The sequence below is a fragment of the Thunnus thynnus genome, chromosome 3 (assembly GCF_963924715.1).
Source record: "Thunnus thynnus chromosome 3, fThuThy2.1, whole genome shotgun sequence".
Classification (NCBI taxonomy): Eukaryota; Metazoa; Chordata; class Actinopteri; order Scombriformes; family Scombridae; genus Thunnus; species Thunnus thynnus.
Genome location: NC_089519.1, coordinates 22410945 through 22433173, shown reverse-complemented (window position 1 = coordinate 22433173; position 22229 = coordinate 22410945). Strand labels below are relative to the sequence as shown.

General features: G+C 38.5%; 1 protein-coding gene across 1 annotated transcript in view; it reads left to right on the top strand.

The window, feature by feature from the left end:
- The window catches only part of fbxo41 (F-box protein 41), a 57135-nt gene that overhangs the window by 14695 nt on the left and 20211 nt on the right, over positions 1–22229 (top strand). The window contains exons 2-4 of the mRNA XM_067584797.1: positions 262–1059; positions 2358–2587; positions 18437–18644. Of these exons, the coding sequence (XP_067440898.1) occupies positions 511–1059; positions 2358–2587; positions 18437–18644 (987 nt within the window). The 5' untranslated portion in view covers positions 262–510. The remainder of the gene's footprint in view (positions 1–261; positions 1060–2357; positions 2588–18436; positions 18645–22229) is intronic.

Below are 22229 nucleotides of genomic sequence, written 5' to 3'. Positions count from 1 at the left end.
TTTTCCGCTCAAATGAAAGAAGAAAAGGAAACAGTTTCAATCAACTGTTGTAGGAGTTTGTAAAGTAACAGGATGTGCCTCGCCGATTTTCCCCGATGTATTGCTTTGTTATTACACCAGCCTCTCTTAACAACCTTCTGTCAGCAATTTATTTAGCTTAATTGCGCCTTTGTCCAGTTGATTCTCATCTGATTTTAAACCAAAATTACACTTTAATTCACAGTTTGAAGCACTTAACCTCTCTCCCTCTGTCTGTTTTAGGACCTCAGCCAGGGGAACCACCGAAGATGAAGTGAAAAGAGCAGCTGAATGTAGCCACTATGTGTGGTCATGTGACTGAGCTGGGCTCTGCCATTGCACGCAGGATTTCTGTTCCTCCAGCTGACGACCCTTAGTTGTTCTGTTTTCACCATGAGAGGATCCGTCAAGTGCTTGACCTTTGTGCCCTCATACTGGCGCTACCGTTGTGTTGCGTGAGCGCCTCCTCCCCTCCGGCAGTTATTGCACGGAATGGCCTCTCTGGACCTGCCATACCGCTGTCCTCGCTGCGGGGAGCACAAGCGCTTCCGAAGCCTGTCGTCCTTGCGCGCCCACCTGGAGTACAACCACACGTACGAGACCCTCTACGTCCTTTCCAAATCCAACAGTGTATGCGACGCCGCTGCTCTGCTGCCCCTAGTGGCTGAGGGAGCTCTCCTCACGCCTGCCAACAACAACGACCCCTTTGAGCCGCTACGGCCTTCAGCTTTAAAGGAGCGACGCTTCCCTTGCCGTGAGCTTCCTTGTGCGGACGACCTTAGTTTGACGCCGGCTAGCTCCAACACTGCAGCTCGATATATTCCCAATGTGGAGTTTCCCCTGGGGGAGATTTTTATGAAGAAAGCCATGACATCCGCAGACCCCGGTCCCCATGGAAACCCCAGCACCGCTGTAGCAGTGGCAGCTAATGTAGCAGCTAGTGCAGTGGAAGCAGCCTATGAGGAAGGCCTGGCCAGGCTGAAGGCGCGGGCATTTGAACGGCTGGAGCTGGATGAGAGGCTGGAGAAGCTGTCTGAAGAGGTAAATATGATCATTATGGTTATCAGAATCAACTTTATTGGACAAGTACAAAGAATTAGAGCTGTAACGGGAGTCGGTTAATCGATTAGTTGACTGGCAGACAATTAATCGTCAACTTCTGTGATAATCGATTAATCATTTTGAGTCATTGTCCAATAATGTGAAAATTCTCTTTATCCAGCCTCTTAAATGTGAATATTTTCTGGTTTCTTTAGTCTTCTATGACAATAAACTGAATATTTTTGGGTTGTGGACTGTTGGTTGTAACAAAACATGACATTTCACGTTGCTTCTTGGGCTTTGGGATCAGTGATGGACATTTTTCATCATTTTATAGATCAGAATCTTACACATTAGAACGACTAATCGAGAAAACAAATAACAGATTCATCGATAATGAAAATAATTGTTAGTTAAAGCCCTATAAGAAATTTGATTCCAGTTCTCATACAGATACAGAAATAGACATACTTAAACATATAGCTGTTATATAAAGTTAAATGGCAGACAACAAACTATCTATATGCAAGTCAGATTGTTATTTTTAAACTGTATATACAGGGTCTTCATACAGGGAAGTGATGACCAACCAACTCCACCCCCCCACTGAGCCATCAGCAGATCTTTTCCTGAAGTTCTTAAGCCGTTCTTGGTCTCTGACATTTACATTTAAAAATCAACATTTCAACTTGAAAAGTTCTGCACTATATGAACAACCAATGAAGAATTGCCAATATGAGAATAATGTAATCACGAAGTTCCCTGCTGACCACGATGGGTATACAGTGAAGTACATCAATTAAGGAATGAATAAAAATTTTTTAGCAGATAGAAAAGCTTTGATCTTTGCAATATTTCTAATTTTTATATTTCTAGGTTGAAAAAATCATGACTGCACCACTTGCAGTGTATGGTCAACTCCAGTATTACTTTTTTCAATTTGAAATTCTCTATTTTTTCGGCACTGAGTATGAACATAGCATCAGGTCATTATGTGCTGTTCTGTATGTGTTTTTCTGTGTGTAGACATTATAGTGAACACAGCCAGCAAACATCTCCTCAAGTTTGATGTGTCGGGTCAAAAATGATCCTAGAACTAAGAAAAAGTAATTTCCTTAAAACTTATGATGCAGCAAAATATGAATGCAAAACACGGATACGTGAAGGTGTTTGCTGACTGAATTATTTGCTAATTAAAGTGTTAATTATTGTGTCTTAGTTAATGACCTCATCAGCATAACTAGTTCTGTTTCATATGACATGGTGATTAGGCAGCTCAAGGGCCTCTTGTTTTGTAGGTGGAGCAGAAAATAGCGGCCCGTGTAGGCCGCCTTCAGGCAGAGCTGGAGAGGAAGAGCTCCGAACTGGAGCGGGCCAAGCAGGAGAGCGAGCAGCTGAGCCAGGAGAAACAAGACCTGGAGGACAAGGCCTCCGAGCTCTCTCGGCAGGTGGACGTCTCTGTGGAAATGCTAGCTAACCTCAAACAGGACTTGGTGAACAAGGAGGCGGAGCTCAACCACAAACAGCAGTAAGTGATCAACTTTACTCCACCTGTTGAGTTGAGCTGTAGCTGACCTGCTGGTTCTGCTTTCTTGATACCTGAGGAAGTCAAGAAACATATTTTTTTGTGTGTTCAGAAAAATAAAAGTAAAAAAGTCCTGCACACAGTTACACTTACAGGTGACCTTCATCAGGTACATGAATTAACATCACAATAGTTTAATATATATCTACATGGATTTAAGGTAATTAGATACAAAAGGCCTTTTTGACCTAATTACCCTGGTGGATATTGATGTGTTTCCTCAAGGCGTTTTATTTACTAGTCCGGTCCTCTGATTGGATAGTAATAAATGCAGAGATACGCACTCAACTCTTCTTCTTCTGTGCAATGTAATGCATGAATGCTATAATTTCAAAACCGATACATTAGACAAACTGAAAGTCTGCACACCATGACTCATGCAGAAAATATTTAAATAATATTTTGTTGTATAATAAATTAGATTTTCTTAAATAATATTTTCTGTATAAGCCATGATGTGCAGAATTTTCATTATTTAATGCAAATGCATTGAACATTTTGATTTACAGAGATATTTTTCATGATCATGTCCATGTTGCAGAGTTGATGTTGGGGCCTAATGATGACAATGTTAGTCCGTCGGTTGGTCCGTCTGTCTTGTTGATACAGAGGTGGCAGTCTACTGGCCTGTGGTGGAATGACATGTTGTGGCAGGAAAGGAGGAAAATAGGAAAATCCTTAGATACCAATTTCTCCACCTTTGACCTCAATACAGACAGCTTTTTAAGGATAAGGCTGGCGATGAGCTATATTTTTCTTATTGTCAATAAATCTCATGTGCAGAGCCAAACCAACATTATTGTCTGTGTATCCAAAGCCTGATATATTTTATTCATCTGTGCTGTAAACCTCCATTGTTATCCAAAACTATACTACCATGTTCATCTGCATAGAAGATGACAGATTACCTCACACTTCCTTTTTAAAAAAGACAACATCATGCACACAATCACTCTGACACACCCTCCTCCTCTCCTTCACCTCTACCTCTCTGTTGATGTAATTGTTAGATGTATTCAACAACCAGATGTGCCGTACATCTGTCTCGCTGCTGTCTCCATATACCGGTGCCCTGCAGGGCCGGTTAGCTGCTGAAGCTGAATGCAGAGTTGGACAGAAGCAGCTGGGTCGGCAACAGAGACGTCTAGGCCAGTCTGTCTCAGGCCAGTCCCTCCATAAAGCTGCCACAATGCTTCATGAACTAGTTAAATGTGCAGCTGCTGTAAATAGAAGGAGTAGTTGGAGATAAATCACAGCGTGGTGATGTAAGTCATTGCTGGCTTTGAATCTGATGAGCATGATTTGGAGCTTTCCCACAGCATGGCACAGAGTGTAAGTGAGACCAGGCTTTATTTTTCCTGATTCTGAGAGCTTTTATTGAAATTAATCCCAGGATGATTTATTATTTTGTCCAAACTGTGATGCTATTTTTACTTTGACAGGCTAGAAGCAATGCATAAAATTCAGTGTTTTTATTGAAGACGAGTCTTTGTCAAAATGAAAGGCAATAAAATAAAATAACACATCCTCTACCTATATTTCACAAAATGGTCTCAATAAGGTTTTTAAAGATGCATCGCAGTGAATTTCCATAAAAATATTTTAAGTCAAAGAGTTCTTCATTATCTAATTTATTATTAATGACAAATGTTAAACAATGGGAATTATGAGGCACAACCACAATCCAATAGGAGAAGAAGTTCTGGAAACAGAAGAATTCAATATAGTGGATATTTTTTTGTTTATTATAAGAACATACTGTATATATTTTAGTTTTAGGAGAAAATATTAGAAAAAAAAAATCTAAAAAAGATGTAGCTTTAATTAAGTTGTACTACTTTCAAACCACCTTCAACCACTAACAGAAGCTCTTTGCCTTGATACTTGTTTTCTTTGTTAGAGTGATCAACACATGTTGACAAGTGTCATTCAAGGCTCATATTAAAGCCATTTGATATCTGTACCGTGTCTTTATCTGTCAGAACAGCCTCAGCTTTCTATCTTGCTCTTGGTTTTTATCACTTCTCCTCGTTCTCCTTATCAGAGAGGCACTTTCCAAGGCCTCTAATCATAACACACACACAACTGCACACATCACTGCACCGCATGTGCCATTCACAGGTTCTTAGTAAAGGCATCAGTGAATGGTGCAAAGGTAATGTACATATCCATTTAATGGCTTTTGGGCATCAATAGAGAGGTGTAATCTCGTGTGTTATGTACAACTACAACTAACAATCGTTTTCCTTATCCATTAATCTGTTGATTATTTTTCCAATTAATATTTTAGTCTATAAAATGTCAGAGAGTTATAGAAATGTCCATTGTGATTTCCCAGAGCCCAAATGACAACGTTTGACAAAATAAATAAATAAATAAAATAGACAACAATGACAAAATCTACTTGGTTTTTCAGCCACATCTCGTGGCCTTCATCAGGGGATGAAGTTACTGAGTTGTCAAAGGATAGGTTAACAATTTTCCAAGTAAAAACGATAGTCAGGTGCCCAAATCAACATTGAAACAGGTTTTTCTTGCTGTAATCATTAGGGATCCCTTCCTAATGTGCTTTCAATGTAAGTGATGGGGAAAAATTTTGTGCAAAACTGTATTTAAAGGTTTATCTGAAGCTAACATGAAGTTCAAATTAAAGTTAATGTCTTTGTAGTACAAATTTCCCTCTTTTTGTTACTGTACTTCCTACGCAGCTCAGCAAAGAAACACAAAGAGCGAATTTTAAACTTAAAAAAAGACTGTAACTTTGGAAGATATCCACTTGTTGTGACTAACTCAGACAGCTGCAGCCTCATATTATCTTCAGACAAACTTTTAAATACATTTTTACTTAAAATGAGGACTGTGGATTTTCTCTCACATCACTTACATTGTAAGCACATTTCGAGGGGATCTTTTAATGACCAGTATTAGCCAAAGGAAGGATTACAGCGAGCAAAACCTGTTTCAGTGTTCATATAGGCACCTAACTTTTGTTTTAAGACAGGGATTTTTACCCCTGTCTCTGTCCAATGATGTCCAATCTCTGGTGTCAGATGTGTATAGCCTCCTTAATTTTTTTCTGGCCGTCCACTGACTCCTGGTTGATGACTTTGACCTCTTCCCAGTCATTTCTGTGACCAGTACTGGTCTGTTTAGAGACAGCTGATGGTGTCGTTGTCCAGTGTTCATTGCTCTTATCATTGGTCCTTTATGTTTCATTAATGTAGCGTCCCTCACAGTGTCTTCAAAGTACTTGTTTTGTCCGACCAGCACTCTAAAATATATTAGATTTACAGTGATATAAAACATAATAGAACAGCTTTTATAAGACAAAAATGTTTGGCAATCTTATCTGATAAATTACTTAAAAGAGTTGTAGATTATCAAAACGATTTTTGATTAACTTATTGATTAATTGACGAATTATTTAAACACTAGAGTTATCCAGTGTGTTTCAGTGCTTTCTCATTTTGTATCCTGGGATAATGTGAATTTAGCAATGTTGCCGTAAATTACATTAGATATGAATACATACATTATATAGTAGGTCATCTGAGTCTTTGCAGGTCACCAATCTCTTTGTATCTGTTCAAAATTATATATTTTTTATATTCTATAGTCTCATGACAGAAAGAGCTAAACTTGTAGTACAAGTTGTCATGGTTGGTCTTGTGACAGGACGATACAAAACAGCGTTTCATTGGCTTGAATGAGGGTTAGTGTGCTTTTCTTCCACCCCTTTATCACAAAGGTCATGTATCTCAAATCTGGTGGCATCAAACTGCGAAGGTCACAGTCTTAAAATCTTTGTTTGTGATGTATGACTGCCTCCTAGCTATGCCGGCAGCCCAGTCTCTCTCTCTCTCTCACACACACTTTCTCTGTCTCTCTCTCACTCTCTGGAGAGAAGCTGGCAGTCAAACAGCAAGCTCATTCAGACTCTAAAATACAGAGTAGCTCAGAGGTGGAAAAAGTGCATCACAGTCGGTGAATGTTCAGCAGGGTTGATGACTAAGCAAGACAGACACACAGCAGCTTATTGGTTCAAACATGGCTGCCCAACACTCTCATACACTCAGCTGACTTTTTTTAAACCTTTGGTTTTCACCAGTAACTTGGACTTGATCTATAAAATTCGTTTCAAGGAGATATGCATCATGTTGAACATCAGTGGTGTCAAATGCTAAAAATGTGAGTCACCTAATGTTTAGTTGCTATGCAACCACAGGAAACTCCTACGATCTGGCTTTTGCTGCTAGCAGTGCTATGCATAAAAATATGACACCAAGCTGATAATTTATTCTTCTCTCAGAAACAGGGTAAATAATTATAAAAAAAAGTGCACAAAAGGCCTCAGGTTCTATTGTTCAGTTCAGCTCAGCCTTCATTATTATCTAAGGATGCGCTTTAGTTTGCAGCCAAATTCATTCACAAACAACAATACACACAAAAACACACTGCATGCACAGTCACGGAAAATACATTATGATAAATATGAATAACATAGTCCCTCAAGCATGGCTTTTAAGTGCTTTAATAGCAGCTGGAATAAACGAGAGCAGCTGTAATCAGCAGAGACTGGAGCCCGAGGAGAAATTAAAAATGGTGGGATGGTTATCTCCATCATTTCAGTGTGTAACAGATTCACACACATTAGAAAAACAGCCTCATTTTGTGTCCTTCACTGAAATGTGTTGAATATTGTCGTCATTTTTCCAGCCATTAATGATTGTTTAGTGACGTAAGGTTTATTTGCTGTAGTTGCTGTGAAGTTATTACAGTTGCTAATAGGCCAATAGTCATTTTATTGTTCCAGTAGATAATTTTTGAAGAGCCATTTCTAATTAACTTTGATGTTGTCTGTAAAATTAAATATTGCAGTTCAGTTTGTGATCTGTTTATACAGTTTATAGCCCAGGAAATGGTGGCTACTCTCACTGAAGGTTCCTGCAGGAGGACATAATTCGCTCCAATGGCAGAAGGATCATCATCCACTGTTCTTTTAATACTTAATTGTTCTTCTTCTCATGGGAAAGGTTTTTACTGTGTGAGATGTACAGGGGGTGAAGGATACAATTAGAGCAAAAGCACCAAACATTTCATAGTTTTAGGTTCTCAAATATTATAATCCACTGCTTTATTTGGTCTTACATGATCTCCAATTGAGTTTGCGACTGTTTGCCGAACAAAACAAGACTAAATGATTAATCAATTCATTGAGAAAATAATCAGCAGATTAGTCAATAATGAAATGTTGAATCGTTAGTTGCAGCCCTAAATACAATATCCAATACTCCAGCATCTAAAACAAGAGGAAGAGGAAAAGTAATTCATTGATTAGTTGTTTGAGAAAAAAAAATATTTTGATAATTGATTTTTCAGGCAAAAATACCAAACACTTCCTCATCTCAGCTTCTCCACTGTGATGATTTGTTGCTATTCTTTGTTTTACGTGTTAGAGAATTGAATATCTTTAGGTTTTGGACTTTTGGTCAGACGAAACAAGCAATTTGAAATTGTAATGGGTAATTTTCACTGTTTTCTGACATTTTAAAGACCAAAAGATTGATACATTTTTTTATCAAATTTATTAATTGAAAGTAATAATAAGTTGTTACCCTACAACAAATCCTCCATGAACCTTTATAGTGTTCAACTTATGCTGAGATTGTGTCAGAAAAGTGATTATTGTGGTGATTTTTGTTGCTTTACGTTCTGACATTGTGGTGTTGAATACAAACAGGGGAAGGCTGAAATGTTGCAGTATTGCAGTTTTTTCGCATGACATTGTACAGCTGTTCATGATATTGTGTTCATCCTCTGTAAAGAAAAGGGAAGAGAGCAGTACACAGAAAACTCTTGTCAGGTTTTCATATCATATTCAGCACACACACACACACACACACACACACACACACACACACACAGTTGCTGCATTAGGCCTCAACCCTAAGGCTTGATTTATTCCAACAATCAGCTATGATAAAGTAAGAGTGCTTTGTGCAGCATAAGAAAGCTGCAGGCTCTAAAGGCACCACAGAACATGGAGGAGCAGTCTTGCTATTTTCTCTGTCACTGTTGCTCCCTCAAAAAAAACAAGCTCGTTTTTCACTGAACTGCAATCTCGAATGCAAAGTGAAGCTGCCAGGGCAGAGAGGGAACTTGCCTCATTAACAACAGTGTCTGAGGGAGAGAAGCACACGGTATTAGCACGGCACAACTTCCGAAGGTTTTCTAATGATTAGAAATCAAGAGTAGAAATGGATCTGAGATATGTCTAAGAATGTGGATGGTTTGGGCTTGAAAATTTATTTGACACCTGCCATAAAGACGGATATAATCAAGGTTAGTTTTACAGTTTTAACAGTTAAATTTTAAGTACAGTGGAGTGTGAAAGCACACATTTGTCCAAACCCTAGGAATTGTTTTGCTTTGAATTGTTTGACATAAAAATAGTACAGTGCTGATGCTACACTCTCCTACACTATGAAAAATGCACTGAACAGACTTTTTATGTTAGAAATATATTTATTAACATGATATTTCCTAAAGTTCTGCACAATTATTACCTAATCTGACATGTTCTGTCTGTATTGTTACAGAAGGTACCTGATGTTTGCAGTTAGATAGATACATTAAGGCTATAATATACAATGTAGAGCTGTATTTAATAAGGCCAGCTTAGAGAGAATTATGCTCTATGAAAATCAAAGCCCAACATCCAGTATGTACGTGCTGCATTCAAGGTTTCCAGCAACGTTTTGAAGTGGTATTATAATGGGAAATGGTTCTGCACATTAATAGACATCCCACATTGTAGTGTGTGGATGATCCAATGAGTGTTAGCCCGCAGTCAGAGCAGCATTTATCAGCGGAGGTGTCTATCTATCATTAGATGGAAGAGACTGACATGTGAGACCTTGAGGGATGAAACACTTTGAACACAAAGGAAAAGAGAAACAGGAAGGACGGTGCACCCGGTCTTACAGCAGACACGTGTCTGTTCTTCCTCATATTGTTAAGACCGATATGAAAGGTTCGATGCATGTTACACTGTTAGAAGATGGTTACAGCAGTGTAAGATGCGTGAAGGCTCTACTGGGGATAAGCGTAAGTGTGCATGTGTGTGTGTTCGGCAGAAACCTGATACAGAAACAATGCTGTCATGTTTTTCTTTTTTTTTCTTTTTTTTCGAGCTGTCAAGCTGTCATAGAGCTGAATGAGTGCTGCTGGTGTGTCTATGTATGTTTGTATCTGTAGGTAAAAATGCATTCATGCCTTACAGTAGTTTACACTAGAGCTGAGACGTGTAGTCGATTCATGGATGTATCGGCGGCAAATAATTGACTAAGCGCTTATGTCGTTTTTCAAGCAAAAATTGCAAAAGCTGTCCGGTTTGCAGGCGTCATCTTGGGCTCTGGGAACTTATGGAAATTTTTCACTATTTTCTCACAGCGTATAGACTAAATGACTGATTAATCAACAAAACAATTGGCAGATCAATTGATAATATGAAAGAAATCATTAGCTGCAACTCTACTGCACATATCCATATATCTAAACATTTGATTTTGTTTTTAAATCCTGTAAGATGAGTGTCGATGTCTTTTTCTCCCACAATGAATCACTTTCTTTCATGCTTGTTAAAATTCTCTACATCATCATCACCTTGCAAGTTACATCTCTCGGTGACTCAGTCATCTGTGATTTGAGTTTAGATTCGGAGAAGACTTGTCGAGCCACAACAAAATATTTACTTTCCCTCCGATCGATCAGAGCTAAGACCTGGATTAGCGGTGTCTTTGGGCAACCGGTCATACACTTTATTTTCCTGAGAGGCTTTGAAAATGGTACATTACAGCCTGTTTCTCTTTCATCATCCCTTTTTCCTCACCCTTTCATCCTTGTCTGTCTCACATCTCCTCTCATGTTGCCATACACGCTCTACGCAGCTACTCCTGCTTCCTTTTTATGTTTGTGTAACTCATACAAATGTGTAACATTAAGACATGATGACACAATGTAGCTTACTGAATCTGTCTCACCAAAAAAAAAAAAACCCTCAACAAAACACAATTTGATCCAGGTGTCAAAACAGACGGGCACACGGGCAGCTGTCCTTTGTTAACGCGGAGAAAGCTCGCATTCATACAACAGCTTCGTCTTCCTCATACAGGCCTTTCAGTCAATCATCTCTGCTCTTAAATATTAATGAGGCATAATTTTGAATTAATGGCCAGAGATGATGACAGCTCTGAAAGGAGTCTGACCAGTGATTGTAATTAACATTTAAACAGAATCCTTCAGAAGATCATGCCTTATTTATCATGCCTGTTACAGCTGGATGTCTTTGCTATACCATTTGTTATGGCTGTTAAGTGGTAGAGAAATGAGACATGGTAGGCTTAGCTGTTCATTATTTCTCTGTGAACATGCACCAGTAGCATGAGACATTTACTCAAAGTTTTCAAAGCTCATTTTGCTGTAAAAAAAAAAAAATGTAACAGCAGCTTAAACTGCTGTTTGCAGGCTCTCAAGACCTGAATTTACCAAGACTAGATTGAGAGAATAAATCATGTGTTTTTATTTCCAAGAGCTTAAAGGGACGAGAAGCCAACAGATTTCCGATGCATATCGGGCACAACATGCCCCTTTATTCCAGTCTCATGGGAGAAAAACAGCAAGACCAGAGAGCAGGACCGGTTTGTAATAAAACTGAAATGAACTCCTGCTTTTCTAATCAGTGGTATCGATTGTATCTCAACTGTTGCTTGTTAGTTTTTATGTTTGCATTTAGTGCTCACACTGCTCCCATCAGAGCGGAGCTTTTGTGTATAATATTTAGTTTAATGAGGGGAGATCAATTAAGTGTATAAGAATATTTATTGAGGTAAACAAGAAAGATTTTGGTGATTATACTCCATCAGTGTAAAAAGCATCTTCATTAAGTGTAAACCCATAGGACAGGAACACCCTGGAGTCTAGACGCCGGTGGAGTAAAGACAGCAGGCGGATAAAGGAAGCTCTCCGGCAATGTCCTGGTGGTAATATGCAATAGTAGGTTTGAAAGACAGACATTGATGTGATACTTAAAGAAAAGCATCCAAGGACTGATTGGCAAGACCTGGTGATCAGACCTGTGAATGTTGGGACTTATGACATCATGGGAAAAGGATGACAGAGAAGATTAGAGCGGGAAGACATAATGGAAATCATTTAAGAAGATGTGATGTATAGCCAGACCAGTACTTTGAGGACAATATTGATATTTGAGAATTTAAAAACCTATTATGATATATTCATGACCTCCTTTTTTTCCCCACAAGTGTAAACACATAACATAAACAAACATTTTATATAATTTTCCTTCCTTTTTTTTAAAGAATTGTGCCGAAGATGTAATAAGCGAAGCATTTTAAAGCAGAAAAATAAACCTATTAGAGCTCAAATAATGTAATGCAGACACTGTTTCTAAAATACTTCAAATATACAGCACCAGTCAAAAGTTTGGACATGCTTCCTCATTCAAGGACATGGGAAGGTGTATCTAAACTTTTGACTAGTGCTGTATATCTGGCATTTCTGCACTGCGGTTCATCGTTACTTATTGGCCGACAAACATGCTGATACAGATATATTATCAATAATCTGTAACCAATATATCGGCACAGTTGAGTCTAGCTTTAGTCCTCACAGTAGTTAAACCTGATCGTTGTCATTCAATGAAATCACGGTGACCACGTGTCAGTCAGATGCATCCACTATATGAGTGACATGTTTGTTATAAAACAACTTGTTATTCAGTTCATTTGATTAACTTTCCTTTTCTGTTTGTATCTACATATTAAGTCACTCAGGTCATAGTGGACATTTAACACTTTTATTTATTGTTCTTGAAACGTTGCCTGTAAAAATTCTATGAAAGTCAAATCACAATGATAGATTTGGTCTTGATAGTATAGGTTTACTATGTGTTGCTCAATGACTTTCATTTGACCATAACATCAACATGACCAACATGTTATAATTTAGTATGATGCAGTGATGCAACTTTGTGTTGTAAATGGAATATTTGATTTATCTGCAAAATCCTGTCAGTCTATGATAACACACTTAAGCTGAATAGTCAGTTTTACAAAGCTTTCTTACTTGTAAGCTGTCTAGATCTAAAACATTTAATTGCAAAAAAAATTATTGGTTAATTACTGCGTCTTCTGAAGCCTAATCTTCCTTTTTATGCAAGTTCCATTTTTTTTTATTTGAAGCTAAACTTGTTGAAAACATAATTTGCATGCTGTTGACACTTTGACAGCAAAGTATGAGTGTGCATTGTAAGGTCTGTATTTGGATGTTCAGCGTGTCTGTGTGTGTGGGGAGATGCGAGAAAGGAAGCAAAAAAAAAACAAACGATAGAGTGATGACAAAACTCTGGGACGCTGTCAGCAAACTGTGAATACGAGGTCACAAATATTTGCTTCCCTCTCCCTCATAATCGGAGTCATGAGGATGGTGCCTATCAAGCGCGGAACGGCCGCCGAGTCATTTTCTTGGAATCACGCCTCAGACTAACAACCCACATGTGCATCACCACAGAAAAAAAAGATGGCGGTCTGCCTTTCAAGCTCCCCCAGCGTCCCTGTAAACATACGGGCATGTTTGTCACCTTGAGGCTTTATTTCTGAGGTGTTGGAGTGAGTCACGCTTGACAGAGAGAGAGAGATAGAGAGGTGTGTATGTATGTGTGTGTGTCTGTGTGTTGAAATTAGGATTGACAGCAGGAAGCAGCCACATCCCATTCCTCTCCTCTGCTCTGTTAAACCTCCTGTGCTTTCTGCTTCCACATGACTGCAGATTTCTGTTTGCTGTCTGTTGCTTTAGCTGCTGCAGTACTTTTTTTTTTTTTTTTTTTTTCTCACAGCCTTTGTGCCCATTCCCTCCCATCAGCTTCAGTCCTGTGTTTCCTCTCTCCTCTCTCCTCTCTGGTCTTTCTCCTTACATCTCTCTCGGGACCTGGTGAAGAATTTTTTTTTTCCCTCCCCTCTCTCCCTCCTGCCACCCACCCTCCAACATCTATCTCATATTTTTGATCTAACTCCTGATTCCCTTCCCTCACTATTAGGATTTCATGCCGAGGTGCTTTCAGTTGAGTGGTTAGATAGCCAGGCAGTGTGGTGCATCAGTGCATTGCTTCTTTTACACAGAGTCAGAGGGGAAAGGCTTTCCGCGGTTGCTTCCGACATGTTTCGCCTCATGGGATTCTGTCTCCATTAACAAGAACCTGATACAGTTTAATAATTCATTAAGACAAAAATCCAGATCCCAAAACAAATATGCCCTTATTTTGACTACATACAAACCTATAGCGCTAAAAAAGCACTATTTATAGCAGTCGTGAGTTATTTTACTCTACAGGAGGCTGAGTCATGGTTGTTCTCTGTTTATTAACTTGAATAATGAGAGCAAAACCTCCGCTTCAGGCTGCTTAACCATACATCACATTAAATCATTAAATCAATCATTAAATCAAAATAAATGATTCTCAGACTTATTAATTGTGCTCAGTAATGAGATGAATCGTATAGGATGAATCAGTGAGGCAGTTTACTAATGCATGTTATTATTTTGACATGAGCGCTACTGCACCTGGCAGCTGTCTGACCTCATGTTCAGTGTGGCTTTTGATGAGCAAGTTCATGCAACACAACAGTAGTTCAGCGAAGGATTGGACCGAGGGAAGTTCATATTTTGAATTTCTGTCATCCTGTGTCAGTTTGGATATTTAGTTTTGAGCGAATTCAGGGTGTAAAGCTGATCATTAAAAGAGCTAATTGTGTATTTATGTAATAAAGGAGACCGTATTCTGATCAGCGCCTGGTCCTGCCATCCTTCAGTCTTTCTCTTCCTTTAGGCAAGACAGGAGCGTTTTTTATAGCACATCTCATACATGAAGGCAATTTAAAGTGCTTTACATAAAACAAAGGAAATACAGCATTAAACATTGAGACAAATTGAAAGGATAGGAACCATTTTAAGAGATATTTTAAAAGATAAAAACAGAAATAAATACAAATAAAGACATAAGTGCATCAGGAATAATGATGCATGCTTAAAGCTGCACTAATCAATATTTTGATATTAACAGTGGATCAAATGACTTTTGTGAAAAGTGTTGCTCATAGTGATGAACCCACAGATAATTACCACCTGACTCCTGTAGCTCTACAGAGTGTTGAAGCATCTTTAAAGGATTCGGCTGATGATTTTCTATATTTTTCTTATTGTCAACAAATCTCTCAAATGTGCAGAGCCGAACCAACGATCAACTGATCCTACTTACAATTATTGTGTGTGTATCCAAAGTCTGATATATCTTATTCCTCTGTGCCGTCTGAGCCACACCGCTGCACTAGTTAGTTTATTCAGAAACGGCTCCAAAGAGTAATAACAGCAATCATGTTTTCAGTCTTCGGAGAGTAGTTCTGTGTAAGGCAGACGCAGTTCTGTTTACAGAGCTTCACTAGCTTTTTGTGTTACATATCAAAACCTCTTAACTTTATACTAAAATTCTTTGAGACATTTACAATGTAGCATCCTTTCATTTCATTGTTTTTTATTTTTTGGCCCGCAACTTTATTGTTGTTTGGTTCTGTCTCACTGGTCTTCATGGTGAACCTAGTGGAGCATTTAATTGCTAAAGAGCCAGATATTTATAGGAGGCCAGAACCTCGACTCTTAATGAATGCTAATATTGCTCCGTGTCTGCCGGACGTGATAATAGGCAATTATTTAATAACAAGTCCACCAAGGTGATAAATATGTCAACATTGTGTTCACAGCTTGTGCCACTGCCCCTTAGTGCCCAAACAATCCATTAAAGCTACTTAAAGTTTCAGTCAAATGCAATGACATTAACCTGGATGTAAAGGTAGCCGAAGTCTGGGCAAGTGTTTTCTACTGGAAGTTTGTTCCCTTGATTTAATCCCTTCTTCATTTAGTTACAACCAGCCCCTGCCTCCTCCTGTTTCCATCCTCAGTTTATCCCTGAGAAATGATACAATCTTTCAGATTCGTTGGCTGAATGATAAAATTCCCTTTTCCTTCCTTCAGAAGTAGAGAGGAGAGTTTACAGTTTGGTGAGGATGAGATGGATAGAGAACAGCTTGGATCTGAGACAGTTTATGTCCCACACACAAACACACACATTCTTTCTGGTTTCTCAGTAAATTTCCACAATGAGGAGTATAATCTCGAGCAGTGGAGAAAGTGCACTGTAATAGGCCTCATTCAGTCACTTAACACCCAATTGTATGAGTCCCGAAGAGCTTGATGTAGTTACAAATCATTTTTCTCACATTATGAACAATTACAGAGGTCTAAACAGGATTGATCACGTTGCACATGGAGAAAAGTTATTGCCACTTAATTTCAATATAATTTACTTGCAGTTTTTTGCAGACTAATTTTAGATTCATATTTTTGTCATCTTTGCCTGAGGATATGAAAAGTTAACTGTGCCAAACACCAAACTATTTTTATCCCAGAATGCCCCCATTTCAAGAAATAACACTGTGACTGTCGGTACAGCGTTTTAAAGGACTCAGGATTGTATAATGGTTACTTTAAGTGAATGTTTTACAGTAGTTGCTGCATAAAAGCATCCACCAATCAGCCTCCTTCAGCTGTTTTTATATGAGAAGCTTTTCCGACTGAAGATGAGCAGCTTTGTTACATGTTAAAGATGTTTGAGGAAGGAAAAAGAACCAATTTAATCCACAGGATCATAGATTTTATGTCCCTGTTCTCTGTCTGCAGTGACGGTCTGAACCTTTTTAATGGTTCCTTTGGCTTCGACGAGGTTAAGATGGCTGAGTTGCCCTGTTAAACCCTCCTGACTGCGTTGTTTAGACAGTAGAGGCTTGGGCTGTTTATAAGGACGCAAACAGAGACTCATTAAGAAAATAAAGTAGCCTGGGAATTGCAGAAGTCCCATATGGAGGCAGATCCACACTGACAGGAATGAAAAGAAAGAGAGAAGCTTTGCAAAGGAGGTGATTTGAGACATGATATGACGGTGGTGCAAGATTCAGTTGTGAAGAAGATTTGTGAAATGAATAGTTGATTAATTGGTTAGTATATTGATGGACAGTTATCAATACACAATAAAATGTGCCAAAAGTTGGGTGATTTTAGTGTGCTGGTTAGCCTAACATGATGTGGTAGATGTATGTGTGTATGTAGGCTTTATTGCTTGCTAAGATGAGGGTGATTGGTTGGCTGTTGGTAGGTTGAGCTGCATGCTGGTATTAGCAACATGCTAGCTTGACAGGATGTCAGCTGGTTCAGATAAAAATGAACCAAAACTAATTTTGATAATCAATTGTTAATCATTTATCAAGCAAAACACATTTGTTGGTTCCAGCTCCTCAAGTGTGATGATTTGCTGTTTTTTTCACTTTCGTGTGATCGTAAATTGAACGTTTTTGGGTTTATGAATGTCGGTGATACGAAACAAGCAATCTGAAGATGTCACCTTGGAATATGACATTTTATAGACAAAACATATAATTAATAAAAAAAATAAACAACAGATCATTTGATAACAAATATAATCATTAGGTGCAGCCCTGGCGAAATGCATCACAACTTAAAGGATGAACAGTATGTTTGCAGGATGGATGTCAGTCAGGTGAAGTTTCTCTGCAGCTCATTGAACGTCTCTCAGGTATGCAATACATTTTCCATTAATATTCATCCTTTGGTGGGTGGATTCACTTGTTCCTGTCAGCTGATCTGAATATGACCATGTCAAGACCACCAAAGCAGAGATCACTCACCGCTACTGCTTGTTTGGGAACTGCTTTAGAGCTGCAATGATAATAGTAGTCCATTAATCGATTGGACGATGGACAGAAAAGTTTAAAATAATTAAAGTATTTTTTCAAGCACAAATGCTGAATATTAACTGTCCACAGCTGCTTAAATGTGAGAATTTGATGCTTTTCTATAACTGTAATCTTTTGGTTTTTGACCAATTTGAAAATTTTAACATGGACTGTTTGAAGTTTTTTTTGAAGTTTGAAATTATTGTGGCCATTTTTCACTATTTTCTGACATTTTAAAGTCAAAAACAATGAATTGATTAATAGAGGAGATAAATCAATAATCAAAATAATCATTAGTTGCAGCCCTAGAATGCTTATAAGATTCATAAGCCAAGCATTGGATTAAAATGATGAAACTAATCAGATCTCAACATTTAAGAATTCTTATCATTACCAGACTGTATATGCACGCAGGATTAGTCTTATAGCCTTTTTTCAGAAGACGCAGGACAGAATTAATTTAGGGAACGCTATAATATATGCCGAGCAGGCTACAGACATCTACTAACACTTTCTGAACTTGTGGTTTGTTTGCCTCTATATCTGGGTAACACACTATTCCTTAAAATGACAGGAACTTGGCCCTCTTGTGCCTGCGGTATAAATATCAAGCTGATCTCTCACCCGCTATTCTTCTTCTTCTCTCTCTCCCTTTGTGTGCGTATTCTGTATTAAACTCTACCACCAACCCTCTGTGTGCACGGTCTCCATGCAAAAAGGGCTGGTGTATATGTTGGAGGAATAAAATAGTGTCCTGTAGTCACATAAGGAGCATCTAGCAGCACATGTAAATTTCTGCCACAAGCGATTTATCCTGAATCAGATAGATTTACAAATCAGACAGGCAGAGAGGAGGAAATACAGATTGCTTCAGTCATAATAAAGTATATTCTCTGTTCTCCTCTGCCCTCAGGGAGGTCGCCCAGATTGACCAGTTCCTGCAGGAGACGGCGGCACGTGAAGCCAACGCTAAGGTACGCCTGCAGCAGTTTATTGAGGAGCTGCTGGACCGAGCCGACCGCGCCGAAAAACAGCTGCAGATCATCAGCAGCTGTGGCACCACGCCGAATGGCAGCCTGGGACGCTGCAGTCTTCAGGCCTCAAAGGGCAACGGACGCCAGGTGAGGATATCGTAATGTGATGCTCAGAACAAATTGTTAACTAGACTGTCAGGGCAAGAAATATAGCTTGTCAGACAGTATTTTGTTTGTTGTATGTACGTATATCACCTATACTTAATCGAACAATACTTTTAAAATTGTTGAATTGGTGCTGATCACCTTGACCTGCATGATAATTCAAAAATTATAGAAATTATTCAACAAGCTGTATTGTTTTTCAAATCATATGAGCAGCTTCAGGCCAAGTTTGGATTATTTTCTTTTATTTTTTTATTCGTATTTACTTAAATGAATCCAAACAACAGAAATACAGTTTGCACTACCCAGTAACTTTAAGGCTGCAACCTTTTGCTGCTGAATTGTGCATAAGTATTGATTATATTGAGTAATGTCCCTATAAAGCACCACAGGTCAAACCCATAATAGACTTCTTGATGCCAGAGACAAGTCTGCTCTGCTTTACGGGGCTAAATACATCAGCAGGTAATATTCAATAAACTAGAATCACCTCAGAGTGAAACTGCACACACTAGATGAGAATTTCTGGCTGAATGGAGACAGAAAATGGAAAAGGATGCATTTCCTCACCACCAGTTTGTGTTTAATTTGAGCAGCACTTTCAAATTAAACCTACAAGCTTCGGGTTTGTTAGCGGAACAGAAAATCATGAGTGTGTGTGTGTGTGTGTGTCTGTGTGTTGGGAGTGTGTGCTTTAAGTCATTTAGCTGATTTGTTGTGCCTCCTGTTCCAGGAATCCACCGGTCGTTACCTTCTTGTTGACTGTATTAGCATGATTTTAATTAAACCTTGATATTTTTATTTACCTGAAATACTTGAAATGACAATGCATCAATTATTTTATATGACATTAAGTTTTTTACTACTTGGGTTTTATTTATATGTATGAGCTATATGTCATTGACACTGTGTTGTTCTACTCATACTTTGGTGTAACATTTTAACATCTATCTACATCCTGACCAGAGACTGTATTTGCATGTAAAGTTATCTCATGTTTTGATAACTGGAGATTAGGGTCCATATTCATCAAATTAATAAGAATTACATTTTTGCTCTAAGGAACCAACAGGTGTAAAGAAGTTCTTTGCTAAGCAATAAGACACATTTATCAAGTGACTCACTCCTACTTATAGTCAGGCGTAAAACAAACTCTCAGGGGATCACGAGTGATCACATGTAAGCTCAGAGAGGTCTTTTTATTGTCTTTTGTTTTTGTTTTTCAGGGTTTTGTGTTTGCCTTGACGCAAAAAGATAATAAAGATCTGATCTGAACTGAGCTGGAATAGCAAATCAGAGATATGGGTTGACCCGACCTATCTGCTATATTGTACATATTGTATAAAAAATCCTTACAGTTTACCCAGTGGTATGTTATTCTGAAACAAACATTTAAAAAATGGTTTAAAGTTAATTTTATTTGAGTGAAATCTTTAAATCTCTGGGAATATTTAACACGTGAAATTAACAACAATCTATTATGTCAATGATGTATAAATATTTGAATAAGGGTGAAATAATAGGAAATTGGCTGAAATGAAAAGGCATTCTGCTGTTGGTAGATGAGGTTCATTAGAGAAATCATATAATAAGGAGAATTTAGTGCCACACCAAGTAAGGCCAATGAAGATAAGAAAGTGATTGCAAAGAAAATCAATGCCATATTTATTCTGGTTGTTTGTTTGCAGTACTGATAGATAGAAAAAGTGGTGTAACACCCTATCAAATGTTCAGCTGCAAATAATATGCTAAAACTACTCTTTTTTATGATAGTGCTTGAACTCACATATTATTCATCATGACCAATGAACTCTCTTAACTTTAAGGACATTTTTAAGTCATAACAAGTATGATAAATGGTTTTTATTTTTAGTTTTGTGAGCAGGCATAAAAATGAAGGATTTTTTGCTTTTATCTTCCACTAAAGTCCAAAATGTCCGAGTTCTTTGTCTCCAGGCTCACTACAGCTGGCACAGTGGCACTTTTCCACTCTGCTTTGTCTTACTACACAACAATAAAAAAATGCATCAGCAGATGGTGCTGATAAAAATGTCACTTATACAAATTATTATCCAGCATCTCATGAGAAACAGGCGACCTGTTTTGTTACACAAATCTGTTTGCTGCATGGAAACCAGTTCTCGCTCTTGCTCAAGGTTCAGACATGATTTTGAATTAGCTCATTCACTTTTCATAGTGATGCAGTAAATAATGTAAGTGATGTATCTTCTACAACGATGTGTAGCCTGTTGCAAAAACAATTTAAGTTTGTTTTTTGCAAACCAGTGGTTAAAAAGATATATTTTGCCTTTTTCTTGGCTTGTATCTGAAAGCTTTTTGACCTGTGCCTGACCTGAAATACTGCTGCCTAAATTTAGATCTTCTGTCTTCAGATTTTAAGATCAGTCAGTTCCTTCATCTATGTCCTCCCCATTGGATGACTGCGAATAATCAACATGACAAGTACAAGTGCGGAGTCACAGGCTGGTTGGCACCTTGTTACCCTGTCAAGGGAAGCCCAGAGATGTCACGCACACTCACAACCTGGCTCTCCATCCTTCTATCACGGCATCAGTGAGGTCGCCCTTATCTCCTAGGAGACAGTTTTTAGAGCCACAAAGGTGTTTGAGGAGTGACAATGACAGACAGGATGACTGACTGACTGGTTTCCTGCTCGCTCTCTAGTTTAGTCCTATGCATCTCTTCACAGGAGATACAAGTTAAAGATGTCTATAATTCACATTTTTTGGCTTTGTAATTGAGCTAAATTGGAGAGAATGAAAGCAAAAAATACAGAAAGACTTCATTTTAAGACCAAAATTAAGTCACCAGATTGAAGTTTTACCTCCTGGTGCACAGGACAGAAGCTTTGTGTTCCACCCATTTCTGGGAGAATTATCCCTGTTCTGCTGTCACGGCTTGCTGGCCAGGAATGAGAGCCATGGATGGTGTTTGCCTGTTTCCTCTCTGGTCCATTTTGACTGGCACGCGGCCAGAAACAAGCTGTGTGAGTTAGAGGGAGAGAGGGAGTGAAAGTGTCTGTGTTTATGCACATTTTCCCTCTGTGGCACGTCGCCGGTCTGGTACACAGAGTTCCACCTGGCACTAGTTCACACACACACATAGATACACTCACACATTCAACACAGTGTACTTAGGAAGCTTAGAGTCAAACAGAGTGAGAGTCAGATTGCACACCAACAACTAAGACCTCAAAATTCCTCAAAATTCTCACCAATTCACTGAATTCAGAGCTACAACCAAACATTTTAGGTTGTAGGAAAGATGCTGGGAGTTTTGCATCATTGAAAGAGTGCTTAACCAAACAACATTATCAAACTCACAATGGACAGTTTATCCCCCTCAAAACTGATGCAGCAGAATCAGAGATATCACCTTTTTATTCCATGCACTCAAAACCTGCCACCTACATTACCCACAATTCAACCAAACTTGGTACACTAAACTGGACTGTACATTTTCATTAGGTGCATGCGCAATAACTGCTCTTAATTCCTAATACATTGTAAACATCCTATTGATTCCTTACACAGCTTAGCTGATTGA